An 18,843-nucleotide genomic window follows, 5' to 3' on the forward strand; every position below is an offset into this window, starting at 1 on the left:
GTCGCCCCGCCGCCGTCTCCCGCCCGGGCTCAGACTCGGAGCCATCCTCCCCCTTCTTCCCCTTCCTCCCGCCGCCCTTCCTCAGGCCGCGGTCCCTCCCGGGCCTCGACCGCGCGTTCCGAGCCGCGATTCCGCCACGCACCGAGTGACCCGAGTCCCCCCGGGAGGAGGAGCGCCGGCCCCGCTCCCCGATACCGACCTCCTCACAACCAACTCTCTAGCGCCGGTCGGCCACCACTCGGACTACAACTCCCAAGAGCCCCGGCAATCCGCTTCCGGGGCACCCCCGCTCCCACCGCCGGCTTTTCCTCCCCGGATGTGAAACCTCCCCAACTGAGAGAGGCACCAGTGTGAGGCGGGCACGGGGTGGGGTCTGTCCTGTCCCCAAGGCAACGGCTATCGCCAGTGAGCGGTGGGGCCTTCTGCGTCTCTGTAGCTGCCGTAACCCGCGGCCCGGCCCGGCCCGGCCCTTTCGGCGGCTTCCGGCCACTGCCGTCGCCACTGCGCTCCCGCCGGCCTCACCGCCACTGCCCGCGGCCGTTCGTGGCGCCTCCTCTGCCTCAGCGCGGCGCTGGTGGTCCGCGGCCGCGAGGGGAGGGACGGCTGGTGCCAGCCCCCACTTAACTTCCCGGAGCTGGGGGCCTTCGGGGAGACGAGGGTGTACGTGGGGCAGCAGGACCGGGCCCCTCGCGTGAGTCTGGGCCTCCCCGGCGGGAGACCGGGCGGGAGCGGCGGTGGGATACTGTCGGAGGTGGAGTGAGCTCCACAGCAGGAGCTGCTGGCACTGTTGCCCGATTAAGGGGAAGCCACTTGCATCATTAATACATCGACATATTAAGCAGCCACCAACCTTAACGACCATGTAAATATGGAACTGACTCACTGTATGTATCTATAGATAGAAACTTACTCCTGATTCTTAAATACTCACTAGTTAGTTAGATCTGCTGAATGCCCCCGGTGCAGGAGCTCGTTGTCCTAGAGTAGGCTTACTATGGGCTGAAACTGGACTGGGATAGTTCTTTCTCCAAAGCAGGACAAGGCTCATCACTGCTGCTCGTTGGAGTAAACCTAGTGTAAGCAAAAAGAAGCAGCCTTTGTGCCTTGTGTTACTAAGCCCCAGATTGTAATAATCACCTATTAAACACTCCAGACAGTGCCCAAAGATACAAGTGGCAACCCATAAAACAGCGTGGAAGTCTTACAAGATTTCCCCAGCTTTTCCCTGCCATCAGAAGCTGAAACGGGAGGAATGTGCAAGGCCCGGTTCCTCCACTTGGGTTCCCCACAGCCATGAGTAAAAGGCATCCTGCTTTCTGCAAAATGCTGAAGTTGCGTGGGTGCAGTTGTGAGCATTGTTAATGGTAAGCAATGTGGGAGCTTAATTTATGAGGGAAAAATAGCTGTGGTCTGGGTGTGCTGATTTGCCACCATAGTATGGACTCACCAGCAGTGTGAACACAGCAAGGTAAATGGGGGAAAAGACAGGCTTAAAATGTTAATGTCTTAAGTTCTGTGTGGTAACTGAATGCTAAACTCAATGTGGTTTTAATGCAAGTTTTAGGAACTAGCACCCAACAGCTGATTTGCACACAAAGTTCTTCCCTTGTGTTTTCTGTCCCTTTTTAGTCACTGTGAGTTTTTTTAATCATCCATGTATTTATAAAATAAACCTTTCCAAGTACTAATCCCAATAAAAGCTCTGAATTGGTGATATTAAAATGATTTTTTAAAACATTCTTGCTACATAAAAGCTTTTTTTTTATAGAATCCCAGAATGGTTTGGATTGGAAGGGGCCTTAAAAGTCATTCAGTTCCACCCCCCTGCCACAGGCAGGGACACCTTCCACTAGACCAGGTTGCTCAAAACCCTGTCCAACCCGGCCTTGAACACTGCCAGGGATGGGGCAGCCACAGATTCTTGTTTTCCCAGGGAACTGCTAAAATGCCTGGGATGATTTAAGCTTACTGAATTTAGCTATTTCTCACTGTGGGCTGCAGGCCACAGCTGTCTTCATGTCAGCTGTACAAAGGACACGAACCAAAACATGATGGAAAAGAATCAGCTCAGGGCAAGAGTGTGTCAAACTGGAATTTCCCCTAAATTGTCTGCCTGCTTGCAGAAGAAAAAGCCAAAGTAAGACAGTATGCATATGGGACAGGAGAAAGTGGCAAAGAATCGAGGAAATTCATGTCTCTAGCTGATGCTTTGGGGTCTCCAGCTACTGCACCTTTAGTCAGAAGATGGAATTTGAAGTAAAATTATTTCTGTGGACTATGAAGGCTGAAATGTTAGTGGGTGACCTTCCTCCCTCTGCAGTGTGTACAGATCAGAACAAGGATAATAAAAGAAAGTGTTAAGGAGGGTAACTTCTGCCATTATTACCAGCTTAGCTTGAAAAGCCTTCGGAATGATTCCAAGGGCATCTTTTTGTTAAGTAATGAGCAAAACAATTCATCTCTGGGGGTTTAGAATGGAAAATTGCTTTAATACAATGACTTTGTAGGGAATATGTCAAGCCATCTAAAGCAAGATCATTTAATTATAGTTCTTTACTTGCTTCCTACTGATGAAAATATCTTTAGTGGTATTATTTTGTGCTCTCTTTTCCAAGTAACCCAAGAGATGCCACAAAGGCTGAGTTTAGATCTAAATACAGTTGTAACTGTATTTAACAGGGGTTTTAGTATATACAGTTGTTTACAGTATTTACAGATTTTACAGTTATTTTAATGGTATTTTTACAGGTTTTAACTGTATTTTTAACATCCTTGTAATTTTAAAATTAAGATAAAAACCATGAGGAGCATTTTGAATTTTCTTTGTTCCCAAGCTTTATCTATTAATCTAGTTCTGTTCTGAAAAAAGAAACCAACCCAAACCCCACAACTTAAAGTACCCCATCCAGCAAAACTAACAGGAAACAGTTCAGGAGTGTGTTGCCCTCTAGTAACCAAATTGTTGTACAACCAGTACAGCTCTTCACTGCATTCCTCCCCCATCCACCACTCGCTGTAGTTCATCTGGACACCTAAAAATCCATGTATTTTGCCTGCCATATCTCCTAAAGTGTCATTCCTGCATTAACCTCTCTTCTGCCCATATCCCTTCACCATCAGCTGTACGACTGACAGCAAGGAGTGCAAAAACCATGAAACCTGCTGGATAATTGTGTTTGGACAGCTTGAGCCTATACCAGTGCATGTGGGAAAGGGCTGATTTTACTCTTCCTTTCCACAGGAGGATTCGGTATCTCTGCATTAAAAAAAAAAAAAAAAAAAAGTAAGTTTATTTGGAACTACGTAGCAACTATAAAAGTTCTCAGAAGAGGTGCCAAAGGGTCAGCACCACCTAAGTGACAGTGCTGCTTTAGGAAAAAAAAAGACATCCTTGTGCTTAAATGACAATAGAGACATGTCTGGTTGATAGATCTCTTTCCTAAATGATGTTCCTAACAAATCATGGAAATTCTATATGAAAACAGACACATAAAAGTACACACACACAAAATATTCTGGTTTTTGAGGCTGAAAACTGTTTCATATTTTCAACTAGTACAAGCAATGAAACCTTATAATGCTGAGAGAATATCCTTTTTGATTTGATTTTCATTTACTGTCTTTTATTACAACACATTTATTATATTCATTCAATTAATTGAGTGGCTGATATTCTTTGTAGACCTTTTAAGATCTAACACCTTTATGACCCCACTATGTTAGACTTCCTTGCGGGCTTGCTCAGACTGTTCTGCCTGTGGTTATACTTGTAGTCCTAAAGACAAAGAGCCTAATACTTTGTTAATGTCAGCTTTTTAGAAACTCATTGTCAGAAGTGCTCAGGCCAGTTGCTGCTCTTTCTATCCCAGTACCTGGAGGATACTGAAAAACAGTGTAGCACTGAGAAAAAGTATTCCCATTTTATTTCAAGCTTTCTTAGGATGGTCTTTAAGGTCCCTTCCAATCCAAACCATTCTAGGATTCTATGACTTACAGAAACCACATTGTTGAGAAAGTGGGCATAACTACCAAAAAAAAAGGCAGAGAAGCAAGAAAATTGATCTAGTTAGACAGCCTACCTCAAGAGCTCCTTTGACTCAGACAATTATTTAATAACTCAGGAAAGGTTAGATTCTACTGAAACCACTAAACAAAGACCAACAGCAATGTATAAGAAAAATTTAACTTCTGAGATGGAATTTGATGAGCCAATCACTGACACTGTTAAAAAGAACAACAACAAAACATAAAGTTTAAAGACACAAGAAACAGGAAACTGGTTTAAAAGAAAAGAAAGAAGAATCACAAACCCAAGAAAGGAACATCTGTCTGGCATCATACACTAGTTGTAATCAACAGAACTACCAAGAAAGATTGTTTCCTGATCCTCTCTGTTGTGAAGAGTTGTTAAAAGTTTTGTGTTGTTGTTAAAAAGTTGTTGTTAAAAGTTTTCTGCTATACCTTTTAAAGCTGCTGGTAATCTTGATAACATTAAATGTCGCAAAAAGAGATATTGGAGCAAACTGATAAATTGCTTTTTAAATTAAGTGCAAGAATTGTGGAAGAAAATTGTGCTGTCAAGCTGCTAAAAAAAACATAAAAAATGCCTCTAAAGGTAGTTGTCAGACTGGATTGTTAGCAGATAATACATCATGTTTTAATTTTTTATATGAAACTCCATGTTTTCATTTCCAATATCTCCTTATATCTCTTGTGATGAGACATGACAGGATTGAGGTAATTCTGGGATAGTAAAACAAGTTACATGTGCCAAGTTCTGGGCTGGTCAAGAAAATGTGTGTATTTCCCCCTAGCCCCCACTATGAAATAGTTATAAAACAACCAGTGATGTCTCACTGTATGAAGTACCTTTATAATCTCTTCCCAATTAAACACTAGTATTAGAAAAATCTTAATTCCTTGGAAGAGGACTGGCTCATTAAGGATTTTTGGGGAAAAAAAACCCTCCTCTTTACCTTCTTAAATGCTCTTTTTTCTCCTTTTTCCATGCTTTGCCTTGTCTCAGGCACCTTTTTTGTGGTCTTAATTGTTATAAAGGATACAATTTTCTTCTGGATTACATTGGCCTGAAAATACAACCAGGAACAACACTATCTCTCTGGCTGCAGCTGTACCGTAAACCTTTGGGAAAAGGTTTTGTGTGGGCAAATGAAACAGTTGTTGACATTAAATTCTGAAGTGTTGCTTTTAGCTTGTCACTGTGGCAGAAGTATTAAATCTGATGTTAACATTTTTTAGAAACTATGTTCTCAATCTGCTACGTATCACGTTAACAGAATCCCCCAATATAACATTATAGGGTACAATAGCTATTTTCAATAAAACTTCAAATAACTTCTTAAATTTCAAAAAGCTTCTTTAAACATCCCACCTTCTGATGAGCATGTGCAAAAGCATTGTTTCTTCAGCCTTAGTGTTTCTGTTGGTGGTCTGTGTGCTTTGGGAGCTCCTGGCAACTTCTCTGTGATGTTTTCAGGTGTTATTGCCTATACAATACTCCTCTCCTGGTACTGTCATGCTAACCCTGCTTAGCTAAGTATCCTACCCCACAGTGTTATTCTACAGAAAACTACAAAAAAATGACACAGGAAGATGCTGGCTAAAAGAGACTAGATACAGTAAACCACGATGTATCCAAGGTGTTGACTTTGACTGTGGCTGCTTGTCACACAGCCTCTGGCAAAGGAGGCTTTCCCTGATTCGATGGTCAGAGGCCCACTGCAATCAGGGATTATAGTTATAGCTTTTAATTATTATTATTATTGATTTTTTTTCCCAATTTTGCCCATTATTCTGAATGACCAAAACTGATAATTCTGCTCAGAAGATGCTTGCAAACTACCTGCTGTGGAAAGCCGGTTCCTCTCACTGCTGCAAGCACGGGCACCTCCTTCCTTCATGCCCAGACACAATGGAAAGCCCTCAGGAAGCTGGCTGAATGTTGACTTTTCATTACTTGGCCTGTATTAATCACCGAGACGCTTTTATAATTGGATTACCATATAAAATGGATCGAGGGTGGAGCGAGGGCTCTGCAAAGGAAGCAGGCCATTGGACTGGATGGATGTGTTCTTTGTTTCACCCTGCCCGGGCGTGCAGCTAGGCCGAGGGTTGACTTCTGACGGCCTGATGCTTTCAGTGTTCAAGAGACGCGACCGGTGCAGCCGCAACCGTGCCGCTCCCAGAAGAAGTACCGGCCATACTCCCTCCGTCCCTCAGTGTAGAGACACGGCCACCTCCGAGGAGTTATATAGGCGCGGCGGGGAAGGAGGCGGGAGGGTTGACAGTTATGATTGGCTCCCCAGCCTGTCACCCTCACTGTTCCTCCTCCCCTAGCACGTGCCGGCACTGTTTACCATTTCTGGTTGGTTGGCGCAGCGAGGGCGTGCTCCAGCAGCCAATGGGCGGCCGGCGGCGGGAGGAGCGGATTTAGGGGGCTGGTGTTCGCCTGCCTACAGCCCTGCGGCTGAAGCGCGGGGCGCCGGTCGGCACCGGGAGGCTCCTGTACCGGTCCTGAGGCACGGCTCTGTCCCGTCCCCCCCCCGAACGGCAGCGGCGGCAGCAGCTTTGAGGCCCGCCAGGTCGCGCTGTGGAGTCGGCTGAGGGCGCTGCAGGGCGTCGGAGAGAGGCGGCTGGGGCGGTTCCGGCGTGGAGAGCGGGGCGGGCGGCGGAGGGGAAAGGCCCCACAGTGAGTACGGGCTGCTGCGGCGCTTCCCCGGGGAGGCGCCTCTTGGGTGTTTACTGTGGCGTTTGCGGGGTTGATGGAGGAGTCCGGCCATTCAAACGTGCGCTTTAGGGTTATGCAAGCCTAAAGCATCGCTTTGCGAAGTGCCTATGAATATCGGCCTTTTTTTTTTGTGATAAAACAGTGAGAAAAAACCTTTTCCTGCGGTTCCCCCCTTCGATCCTTAAACCCGAAGGTGACCCCCGTGTCTTCGAGAGGGATCGGCTCTGTAGTACCCTTCCCTGGCGGAAGGGATCGGGGAAGGCGGGAGGAGCCGGGGTAGCGGCGGCTGCGACTCAATCGTGGCTGCAGTCTCGTATCTCCGGTTTTCTCCCGGAGGACAGCGGGGCGGTGGGGAGACGGCTGGAGAGCCGGGCAAAGCGGTGGGGTCGGTCCGAAGGCAGCAGGGATGGGAGATTTCATCTTGCGTTCATCTCCTTGTCTTCCTCGCGAGTTTTTACTTTTCTTCACTCCCCTCCCCCCTTAAAGACTTGTACACCAAATATTCTTTACCGTAAGTGCTTTAATGGTGCCTCCTCTTTAGTGTTGGGTTTGCATGCATTAAGTCAGAAATAAAAAATACTTATAGCAGCTCCCAGTGCCTAAAGGGACTGACAAGAAAGCTGGAGAGGGGTTTTTGACAAAGGCAGGTAGGGACAGGACAAGGGGGAATGGCTTTAAACTGACAGAGGGGAGATTGAGATGAGATCTGAGGAAGAAGTTCTTCCCTGTGAGGGTGGTGAGGCCCTGGTACAGGTTGCCCAGAGAAGCTGTGGCTGCCCCATCCCTGGCAGTGTTCAAGGCCAGGTTGGACAGGACTTGGAGCAACTTGGTCTAGTGGAAGGACCATGTTTAAGGTCCCTTCACAACCCAAACCATTTTAGGTTTCTCTGAAATATTTATCAGATGTTCACAGTTTATCTTGTAATGCATACTGCTGTTGTATCCAGTTTGGTTTAAAGATATGAGGGAGGTTAGGTTCGAAGGAAGAAACCGTTTTATTTGTTAGACTTCCCAATGTGACTGGGAAGGAGAGGATAAAGTTTGGACCCAGTTTGAAAAATAAAGGCAGAATAGGGCTGGTTTGGGGTAATGTTAATAGAAAGGAGCTAACCAAATTGGTGCTAGTTGTCCTAGAATGGAATCCTTACATGAATTACTCTCCAAAGGGCTACTACTTCATTATGTTTTGCATGGTTGCTCTTCAGATGCTCTCCAGAACTGTATGTGCATGAAATGGAGAAGCTTGCTACCTTAATTTAAAAGTATGAGATAACTAAGTGACTTTATATATTTGTCTGGGTGGGGTTTTTTTCTTCTCATGTAATACCCTAGAAATGTGCTGCCTGTTAATGCACTGGAAAATTGATTCTCCTGTTAAATAGCAGCTCTGTACTATGTCACTTACTTCATATGTCGGTTGAATCGAACTGAATTTCCATGTGACTTCTTTTAATACCTCTGTGGTTGCTACTTTTTCTCTAGGGAAAAAAAGAAAAATGTGTTTGACAGTTACCCAAACTGTAATGGTTTTGGTGCTAAAGAATAGCAATTATTATCCAGGCTGTGGGAAGCTGTGATATTTCAAAAATACTAACGTGTGTGTTTGTGACAACTGCATAATGATAACAGTAAATGTGTTATGAATTTAGCTAATTAGGCATATGAATGCTCCCACAGGTTGTTTTGAATTTCTTTCAGAATGTTTGGTATCTGATCTAATTTATCACTCTTTCCAAGAGAATTTGGCACTAATAATTTGCTGTTGTTACTCATAAACCTTTTGTATTTCAAATTTTCATCTTTTTCTGTACAACTAGAATCTGAAAAGCACTGACAGTGAGGAAATTTGGGGTTTAAAACTCTAATTATGTCATACTGTATTTGGGTGTTCTGGGGACTTGCCTGCATTTGAGAGGTTCAGTAAGGTACATATAAAGATTTCATTTGTATACTGAGTTTGTTGCACTGCTCAATCCTTTGTTGCCCACAAAGATGTTGAACAACACTGGTCCCAACACTGACACCTGAGGGACAGCACTCACTGGTCTGCACTGGGACATCAAGCCGTTGACTGCAACTCTTGAGTGCAGCTCTCCAGCCAATTCCTTATCCACCAAGTGGTTCATCCATCAAATCCGTGTTCCTGCAGTTTAGAGATGAGGATGTTGTTCCTGAAGGGCAGATGGGATTTCTATCAGTAGAGGTTTTTAAGAACTTGTTAGCCAAGTGGCTCTGAGGAGTGTCACAAATACAGACTAGTCCTGCTCTGTGGTCGGCAGCACAAGCTGGTAGTCTGTACCTTCAAGTAGTTCTTATGGTGAAGTTATTTGGTGGTGGTGTTCTTCACCCCCTGAAGTTGCAGAGGACTGAAGTTGTTTCTGTGCTTATCTAGAAAGACCTGGGCTCCTGCATTGGTTTGTGACAGTCAAAATAATGATACCTGATCCCTTTCAATATATTGTGTTACATAGTTGAAGAATTGGATTGACCACTCTCTCCTGGGCACAGAGTTGCAAGTTAAGGCTGGATATCTTTAGATTTTGCAAGGGCAAACAACTCATTTGTCCTGTATCCACCACAAACTCTTAATCACTTTTGAATAGTGAAATTGTTCCCGAATTTCTGACAGATTGTTTTTAGTGTTTAACACTAAAAACAAACTCTTGCTTTCCAGATGTCATCATGCAGAGTGCCAGTGGGTGATGGAGAGAGTCGCCATCATTTGCTGTTGGACATGGTTGCAGGCTCAAATCTCTGATTTGGAATATCAAATAAGACAGCAGATGGATATCTACAGGAAACATTGTGCTGCCAAGGTAATTTTAGCCATCTGTTTTCTGTCTTGGGAGTTTCTCTGCAAGCTATTAACTGTTTGGGTTTTTTTCTTTAGGAGAATGGTATTTTCTCTGTAGAAAAAAGGGTTGTGGTGGAAAATGGGTCGAATGAAAACTTATTTCTTTATTAGAATGATGTTTATTTCTACATGACTAGATTTCCTGGAAAAAAAATAAAGCTTTCCATCTCCAAAATGTGAAATGTGTTTTGGGTTTCTTTTTTTAAAAGTCTCTCATTTCACTGCAGAATTCCCTGGAAACACTTGACTTAATACTTTCAAAGTGCTTCCGAATGTTTGAAACAACTCTCATGTTCCAATTTGAAATTATTTTAATTGGTTGGGCTTTCAGTGTAAACTTCAAAACTCATTCCCCTGGACTTCAGGGGGAAAAAAAAGCAGAAGGTAAGGAGTTTTATTAAGCTTGAGTATTGTCCTTCCTCCTCCCTGCCGCAGAAAAATTATGGACTCAGAGATCAATGTGATCAGACAAAAGCCATTTATTATAGAGTATCAATCCTTTTTATACTGTTTCTCTGCCTCGGCTTACAATATTTTGCTGTATTATAATCGGATACATTTTCTTGTAATACACCGCAACTACAGTTACATTTACAATAGCTCGCTGTATAATATTTGGATATATCCCCAATAGCTCGCTGTAGTATAATTAGATGCATGTTCAATAGCTTGTTGTATGATGATTGAATACATATACAATAGCTCAGTATACTATGCTTTGATACATATTCCTGCAGTACACAGCAATTAGTAACAATAAGCGTATGAGACTTAACCTTTAAAATTTGCTAACAGTCCACTATTCTGTATCTTAGCACAGTCCAGTTTCTTCTTATCTTGCTTCCACTGCTACTTTTGCTACTGCTACTTTTGCTTCTTTACCCATGTCCTACTTCATCCTCAGTTCATGTCGAGCTCCATGTAGGCACTCGTTGACTTGGGCATGTGGCCATTCTTTGCTAAAAATCCATCCACATCTCCCCCTTTTTCTTGTTGCACAAGCCAAACACGCTTCATAGCATTCATTGTCATACGTTGAATACATTGTAACAAACAAGGTGCAATACAGATAATGCCAAAAAAGACAAGCAACAAGATCAATCCTCCTTTAACCAAGGCTTATAACCATCCAGTTATACCTCAGCCAGAAAAAAAGTGATGATAGCCAATCTTTATCATCTTCCCTTAACTTCAACACACTACCTTTGAACTTATGGATACTTTCATGTATAGATTCTGAATGATCTGACAAGTTCATACAACACATTCCTTTCAAAATTTCACACCATGCCCATTTGCTAAGAGGAGAAAACCTATTGCTGCCCTATTTTGCAAAGTCATGTGTTTAATAGAATCAACATCAGTGAGTAATCCAGAGAGAGCGGATGCTGTAGCATTAGTTTAATGAGCCAACATCCTAACTTATTTAATCTTGCTAAAGCTTGAGCGGTAGCTACTCCAGGAGTTAAGAATGAAGCAGCTATTATTTCACCTGGGTTCCAAAAATCTATTCTGTCATTACAGTTTGGTTGGATGCAAGGTGTAGTTTTTTATTAGCAACTGGCTAGTAAATACAGGTGGTTTTATACACAAAATCACAGCCTTTAATAATAGCTACTTTACTAGCACACATATTCAAGCTGTTACTTCTCAGTTGCCCCCAAGTGATGTTTTGCAATCATTTGTTTTCCTCTGTCTCATTTTGCTTGGGGTATTCACAGTCAGCTCCTGTAGCTGAGGCATCAGGTTCCTCCATTCGTCTGTCCAGCTCATGGCAAGGCTTGACAAACTTTGCAGGCAGTCGCCATGGACCTGTAGGCAGGAGGACACAAATATACCCCCTCCTCCAGGTTATCAGTTCTTGAGAAGTAGACAGGTTAAACTGCACGTTGTTAACAGTCGAGGAGTTTGCTGCATCACCTGCCCTTTTTCTGGAAGGAAAACTGTTCTACTTATTGTCCTTACTGCATGTGTCTATTCTGTCTGGATAATTGCATTTGTCTTTTGCATCAGCTTTTATAAATCAAATAAGTTGGATGACTTTTTGGATAAATTTAAAACTTATTATTCATCTGGAGTATAATATGTCTCTGACAAAGAGCAGTGCCTATATAGCTTTACTCCTTGTACACTTTTGTAGGTGCTCCTGCAGGAGCTCAGGTGAGGAAAGCCTTAATTTATCATCTATGACTGGCAGTGAGAGGGTCAATCAGACCTGCTTTGGGGGAGGGGCTTAGACTAGGTGACCTCCAGGTTTACTTTCCAATCTAAACTGCTCTTTGATTCTACTGTAATAGTTCTGAAGGGCCTAAGGCTTTCCTAACAGTAGTCTCTCATGTAGCATAACAAGGTGAAGGAGAATGCTAGCTTTTCAGATGCTTTGAATCTTTTCTAAGTAACTGGAATTTGTCTTAGCTGTATTTCCGTATTTGTTTAACCAAATTAGCTTATTATTATCTTTAATTCACTGTTACGGTACTCGAGCAGTTATGATGTTTATACAGACATGAATGCAAATGAATGAAATAAGCTAATTGTTGTGCGTACAATTTTCTTCCATTCACAAGTTTGTGCATAATTATACCACAGGTGCTATATAGCACAGACTATATATAGTTATTCATATATATGTTATTCATGAAGTGAATTCATGATGTTATTCACACAGTGAATAACATTAGATTTTCCTGTAAGGAATGCTATCTTTACAGCTCTTTTCTACCAATCACTTTTACTGAAGAGACTTTGTGAGAAACTATTAAGCCATACTATTAGGAGTATAGAGATTGTCAAGAGAAATAGGCTGTGGAGGGTGCTTTGTGTGTGCCACGAGGCATGTGCTGGTAAGGATGAAGAGGATTTGTGGCTGAAGCAAAAGAAACTGAATTGCAGTGGCTGGCTCTCTGTCCCCACTATCAATATGGATATAAGCTAAAAGAGGGTAGATTCAGATGAGATATTAGGAAGAAGTTCTTCCTTGTGAGGGTGGTGAGGCCCTGGCACAGGTTGCCCAGAGAAGCTGTGGCTGCCCCGTCCCTGGCAGTGTTCAAGGCCAGGTTGGATGGGGCTTAGAGCAACCTGGTCTAGTGGAAGGTGCCCCTGCCTGTGGCAGGGGCTGGAACTGGATGAGCTTTAAGGTCCCTTCCAACCCAAACCATTCTGTGATTCTGTCATTCTGTGAATGAATGTCTGCTGATGTTTTTCAGTTTAACAACTGTCTTTTTTTATGGGAAACAAATGACTTTGTTATTATCAGATAAATTGAACTCTTTGTTGGAGAAAGAACGTGTTATTAGTGGCTACAACATGCACATTGTCTTCAAGACTTTCTGCTCATAATTGATGAAAATGTAGCTGTTAAGACCCTTCAGTGCCCATTTCTATGGAGAATTAAATATTGAGAAATCTACATACTCCTTGTGAGAGGATGTAGCAAAGACTTAAAACACTATGAGGACAAATCTGGTGAGAGCTAGCTGCTGGCATAAGCTTTAAAGGAGTCTTTGGGCTTTGCAGCCACAGTAATAAACTCAGAGTCACTCAGAATCAGAGCTATTCTTGCTCAGAGTTGTTTTTTGCTTGGTTGTAGTTTGAATGCTGGCTTCTTCAGCAGAAGTTCTCTGATCCATGTGAATGTTGAAGAGGGATTTGGCAAACATAAACCCATTGGGCAGCTGTGTTGCTGTGTTGGACAGAACCTGCATTGCTGCGAGAATCCACCCAGTTTGCAGGTGCAAGAAGAGCAAGCATGTCCAAGCTACCTCTGTGGCTCAGATGAGCAGGAAGGTAAGTGAAAGCTTTTCCATGTGGTTCCTGAACTAGGCTGTGTTTTTATTTAGAATGTGTGGGCTTATTTTTAGGGTACTGTTGGACTCGGCTTTTAGTACAGCGCTTTTCTGAGCATTTTCTAAAATTCATGTACCATTTCAGAAGAAATTCCCAGATGCGTCACAAAAGTAATGAGTTTTCTACTTAACTGTGGTTTAGAAATGGATTCTAGATTTCCATTCTTAAAAAACAGGTAACTGGGAGGTTTTTGAGTGTGTACATCACAAAACCACTGTGTACCTCAGACTTCAGTGTGTGCAACAACCTTCTGTGACTTACCTTTTGGAGTAGATTTTCTTGGAATTGTCCAGGGAAAATAACCCACTTCCTCCCCTCCTACAGTACGTAACTTCTGGGGGGTTAAGACCTGCCAAGCTGGTGTGGGATTCAGTGCAGCAGGGTTGTGGTTATTCGAAGGCTGAGCTGCCAAGCCTGATGAGATCGGTGCTCCTCAGAGTACTTAGCTGTCAGCCACTTGGTGATTAAAAGAGGTTTAATATATCAATTTTGACAAAGAACATCTGTGGTAACATCCATCAGTTAACATGTGGTAGTTACACTGCTCGTATCTTGCTTGTTTGGAGCCTTTTCCTCAAATACTCATTTCCAAGTAGCAGGTAATTTAACAAGCTGCAGTTTTAAAACAAAAAGATTAAAAGTGGTGTTACATTTCCCAGACTGATCTTTTCTTTCACTAGAGTGCAAAGCCCGTACAATTTAAGTCTGCTGAGGCTGTAGGTAAAAGCATTATTAATGCTCCCTCTTCTAGTTTGACTGATAGTATGGAACCTGATTTATTGGGGAAGGGGCATTGGGTGTCTCCCAGCGACAGCGCAGAGAAAAATGTTTGAACAAAGACACGCGGGCTTTTGTGGTTGCAGCTTGCACTTAGAATAGGCAAGTGAGAAAAAGGGAAATCTAAGACAGCACTGGTCAGAAGGCCAAAAGCTGCTGGTGGTGGATTGTTCACCGAACAGTTTGAATCAAGCCAATGCTATCCTGGGCTGCATCACCAGCAGGGTGGCAAAATTATCTGGGTTCAGCAGAATAGTAGTGCAGCATGTCACAGCCCTGTTAAAAAATTGCTTCATAGTAAGCTCAGGCTCTTCTGTTGAGAGCTTTGTTAACTGTAGGACTTCATACTTTTTCCAAACATTTTTAGTCTGGCTTAGTAAATTTGACAGAACTTACTGCTACAGAGACAGTTCATTTGATGTGCCTCCTGTACCTTTCTACCCAGTGCCAGTTCTGTGTCCAGCAGTGCATGTGTTCTGTTTGCATGGGTAAAAGCTGAATTCTTCTCTGCCACTCCCTCAGCAGGGCTGTGTCTGTGTTTGCTCTTGTTTTTGAGAGGTTTGAATTTTTGAGATCCCTGCCTCTGTCAGAGGTGAAATTGTCTGATGTTTTAACAAGTAAATGATCAGGAGAGTGGAGAAAAGGACTGACAAATCATGCCATTAATAATGCTTCCTTCTGGAAGGAGGCCACAACAGCACAGTCCAGCTGTGGAGGAATGTGGGTGTACCTCCAGGTAGTTTGAGCTGGAGCAGTTTTGTCTCTAGTAGCTTGGTTTTGGTTTTGTCTGTTTCTTTTTGCAAGGTTTTACTCTTGCTCTCTTCAGTCTCAGCATGAGTGAAATGGACTGTAATTGCCCAAGAAGCCGTGAAGATTTTCGAAGACATGATAGGAGACAAAGGGCTCTAATTAAAGCACAAGTTGGGCAATATTGTCTTATCCCATTGCAGAAAGGGGATGAAGCGCAAGTTTTTCATTTTACAGTGATTTTATTTTTATTTGGATTTCTTGTTATATGTAACTGACTGTGCTCCAGATACTACTTCGCTTTAGGTGCTCAACCAAGCAGACAGCTGATGGAACCAGCAGCCTCAGCCAGCATCCTCAGTTCCTGGATTTAACTGCCTTAACAACCTGTGTGTGCACTCTTCTGCTGGCTTGTGCAGCTGAGACTTGCAATGGTTTGTAGTCCCTCTGTGTACACAGCAGGACCACAGTGGTGCTTTCTGGCAGCGGAGGTACCAGATTTTCCCTGCAAATGCTTCATGAAGCAAAAGAGGTGAGGTTATACTGTCACAAATATCAGCTGCATTGAGCTTCCCACTGCTCGGTAGTTCATCTTGTGTGCTTGCTGAGACTTGGGCTGCCTAAGGATTTGCAGTGTGAGAAATTATTCTTTGTCATAGCTTAAATCATTCTAAACCGGTATTGACCCAGAATTTGAGATTATTTCTAGTCACTGAGTCACTTACATGACAGTGAATAGTTTCAGGCAGATTTTTTTTGCCTTTTTATTTTTGTATTTTGAATGGTTGGATTTGCAAATAAAGCACTAGCAGAAACTTTGTCAAAGCTCAGTGTTTTTAAAAAAGAAAATTTGGGGAAAATTGCTTCATAATGACTCATCCCATTGGCCTAGATGTGAATTATGAAATAAGGAAGGAAACTACACAGTGTACCCAGCAGTGAAGACTGGGTGTGTATTTGTTTGATATATTTTAAAACACATGATTTTTGAAACTGTTAAGTCTGTATATTCCCATGAGTTGTCTCCATCTGTGCCCCTGTTGCCTCCTCTTGGCCTATCATCTGCATCCTGCATTGCCACAGGTTGGGCTGCTTCTGAATATCCTTGATGATACATGAGTATCATATGTGAGAAAAATTTTGTTTAGTACCCCATATATCCAGATCCTGCACGTGTGTCATATTAAAAAGGAGGTCTAGATCAGATCAGATCTTGACTTAGTATTTAAAGGGTAGCCACAAAGAAGATGGAGACTCCCTTTTTACAAGGAGTCCCATGGAAAAAATGGGGAGTGGTGGGCACAAGTTACTCCTGGGGAGATTTTGATTGGACACAAGAAAAATTTTCACCATGAGAACCATAAACCACTGGAATAATCTCTCCAGGGAAGTGGTGACTGCCCAGCATTGGACACTTGTTACCATTGGGCTGGACAGCGTGCTCGGCCATCGAGTCTGTGTCACGCTTTGCCTAGAAAAGTTGGATCAGATGATGCTTGAAGTCCCTTCCAACCTGGGATTCTATGAGACCTGCAGTCTCCACAGCCCAGAACCGCCAGGAGTGCCCTGCCTACCTCAGCCTGGTGCTGTCACACAGGTAGTGAAGGCTGAACCACAGAGGTAACGAGCACCCAAACGCTCATCAGTGCACTGCTTGTGAAACAGTAAGGCGGAGGATTTGAAAAATGACCATAAGGTGAGCTTGCTGTGGATAGCCCGGGCTGCCGTGACCAGCCAGGGTGAAAGGGTGTCCTGTCTAGGGCACTGACGGCCCTTTTTTGGATTCTCGGCACACCTGGAGTCCGCCTTAGCCGCTACCAATGGCGCTGACCATGCGTTTTCCCGGCCGTAGCGCACCGGGAGCCCGCCCTCAAGTTCAGCATCCAGCGCGCATGCGCCGAGGCCGACAGGAGGAGGTGCGACTAGCGCCGGAGGGAGCGCCTTGGGCGCGGGCCCGCGCATGCGCAAGAAGTGGGAGAGCACTTCTCCGGCTTAGCACAGCGACAGGCCGCGCATGCGCTAAGATGGCGATGGTGCCGCGTGGGGGAGGGGCGGCGGGGGGCAGGAGCTGAGGGTGGCGGGGCGCGGCTTACCGACGCTGCCGCGGGTTGTGGGGGGTGTACCGTGAGGGAACGGGGGGAAACGGAGCGCACCGCAACGCACCGCACCGGCCCGCGGCGTCGGCTTGGTAGCGGGTGGGGGGAGCAGGTACCTGAGCATGCCTGAAGGGGCGGAGCGAACGGTGCCCAACGCATGCGCGGCGTAAGGCGGGTGGGAGGTGTAGGGCCGCAGTGGCGGCGCTCGGCGAGGGTAACAATGGCAGCGGCGGTAGCGGCGGGCGGAGGGACAGGGCCCGGGGCAGCGGCCGCTGTGGCGGTGAGCGGAGGCCCCGCGATGGCGGCGTTATCGGTGGCGCGGCGGAAGGACGGAGGCCCCACGGGGAAGTTCTGGGAGAGCCCGGAGACCGTGTCCCAGCTCGACTCAGTCCGCGTCTGGCTGGGGAAGCACTACAAGAAGGTGCGGCCCGATGCAAGGGAGGGCGTTTGCCCGGTCGGGGGGCGAGGGGGCTTCCCGCCGCGGGGGGAAACCGGCGGTTCAGCCGTCCCTTCCCGCGGGACTAGGGTGGGGGGAGGCCCGGTACCGTCGCTGGCCTTTGTCAGCCGTGGCCTCGCCGCCGCGCCCTGCCCGTGCTAGTGCGGGGTGTCCGGGCCCGGGCGGCGGCTCTGAGGCAGCCTGTGGTGGGCATAGGCGGGCCGAGAGCAGTGCTCTGCGTCCGTGTTTACAGCGAGGCGAGTGGCAACGGTAACTTTCTTGTGCGGGCAAGTCCCCACTTGGCGTGCCAGGATTTTACACGGTCTCACTTAAACCGCACCCCTGAAGTGTCGGTGGGTTTAACAAAGTGGGGGAGGAAATAAAGGAAAAAAAGCCGTTCGTGCCGTTGAGAACCGCGTTTCGCTGGATGTGGTGGCGTTAACAGCTCCACGCGTGTTGGCTATACTTAGAGCAAATTCACTTCGTGGTAGTGTCACTACTGTGTATCGCCCATATAGTCTTCTTCGTCTTGCATTTGGTTGGCTGTGCGCTCTGTTTCTTCGCTTTCTTTTGAAGTGTTTTCCCTATGTAATGTTTTAAGTTTCAAGAGCTAAACCTTGAAAAATTACGGAGGTGAATGTTCCAGAAGAAAGATCTCTCTGCCTAGACAGCTTTGTAGCCATCCTAGGATGAGGATTAGCTGGGGCAGAGCCACGTCAAGGAGAGATACTGGACAACTAAAGGCGCCTTAGCCTCTCTTTTTGCCCGAGATTAGCAGTCCGTCCTCTGTTCTTTGGCCGCTCTAGCGTCAGTCACCCGCAGAGAGGATTGCTCGTGGCTCTGTGGGTGCTGTTGATCGGGTTAGTTGTGTGGCTGTGCTCCAGAACTGGTATCTGAGCTGAGTTAAAAACCGGAACAGGCTCAGGGATGTGTTTTACCGGTCCTTCCACTTCGCTTGTTCCAGCGCAGCCACGTACAGCCGTATTGCTGTCATTTGAGCGAGCAGCTTTTACGCTACTTATGTTGATAAGGGAATTGTAACCTGAAAATACACGTTTCGTTTGACTTTGTTTTGGTTGTGCTTCTCTGCTGTTTCTAGACTACCTAGGAGGCGTGTTCTTTCATTCCATTTTTGTAACTGAACACCAGCAAGAACTCAATAAACTTTTGAAATAAGTTTGAACTGGCACCTCCTTTGTTGCAGAAGAGCAAGTCATTTATTAAAAGCTTTAACGGTTATTGTCTCTTGCTGTTATGAATGAAAACTATCTAGACAAGCTGGTTCTTGCCTTACTGGCCTTGCAGGGGCTTTTATCTATAGTTCAGGGGTGGGAACTTT

The 18,843-nt window shown here is 45.1% G+C and overlaps 2 protein-coding genes and 2 long non-coding RNA genes across 6 annotated transcripts in view; 2 read left to right on the forward strand and 2 right to left on the reverse strand.

The window, feature by feature from the left end:
- Nucleotides 1–304, reverse strand: part of DHX30 (DExH-box helicase 30) — a 36,274-nt gene extending 35,970 nt beyond the window's left edge. The window contains exon 1 of one of the 2 annotated variants that reach the window (XM_062603939.1): nucleotides 200–304. The gene's annotated coding sequence lies outside the window, so the exon portion shown is untranslated. Of the gene's footprint in view, nucleotides 1–142; nucleotides 160–199 lie in introns of those variants that run through there. The other variant, XM_062603940.1, reaches the window with a different exon arrangement.
- Nucleotides 305–462: 158 nt separating this feature from the next.
- On the forward strand, nucleotides 463–2,810 carry LOC134156131 (uncharacterized). The gene is made up of 2 exons (XR_009961830.1): nucleotides 463–884; nucleotides 2,124–2,810. It is a non-coding gene; the product is annotated as an uncharacterized LOC134156131 (long non-coding RNA).
- Nucleotides 2,811–8,704: 5,894 nt separating this feature from the next.
- Nucleotides 8,705–9,535, reverse strand: LOC134156128 (uncharacterized). The gene is made up of 2 exons (XR_009961828.1): nucleotides 9,410–9,535; nucleotides 8,705–8,891 (listed from the first exon to the last, which is right to left on the reverse strand). It is a non-coding gene; the product is annotated as an uncharacterized LOC134156128 (long non-coding RNA).
- SMARCC1 (SWI/SNF related, matrix associated, actin dependent regulator of chromatin subfamily c member 1) overlaps nucleotides 9,436–18,843 on the forward strand; it is a 95,025-nt gene continuing 85,617 nt past the window's right edge. Inside the window, exon 1 of one of the 2 annotated variants that reach the window (XM_062603943.1) lies at nucleotides 9,436–9,564. In XM_062603943.1, coding sequence (XP_062459927.1) covers nucleotides 9,451–9,564 — 114 coding nt within the window. In that variant the 5' untranslated portion in view covers nucleotides 9,436–9,450. Of the gene's footprint in view, nucleotides 9,565–17,187; nucleotides 17,490–18,843 lie in introns of those variants that run through there. The other variant, XM_062603942.1, reaches the window with a different exon arrangement.

The sequence above is a fragment of the Pezoporus occidentalis genome, unplaced genomic scaffold (assembly GCF_034315485.1).
Source record: "Pezoporus occidentalis ecotype Australia unplaced genomic scaffold, CSIRO_AGI_Poc_V1 ctg82, whole genome shotgun sequence".
Taxonomy (NCBI): Eukaryota; Metazoa; Chordata; class Aves; order Psittaciformes; family Psittacidae; genus Pezoporus; species Pezoporus occidentalis.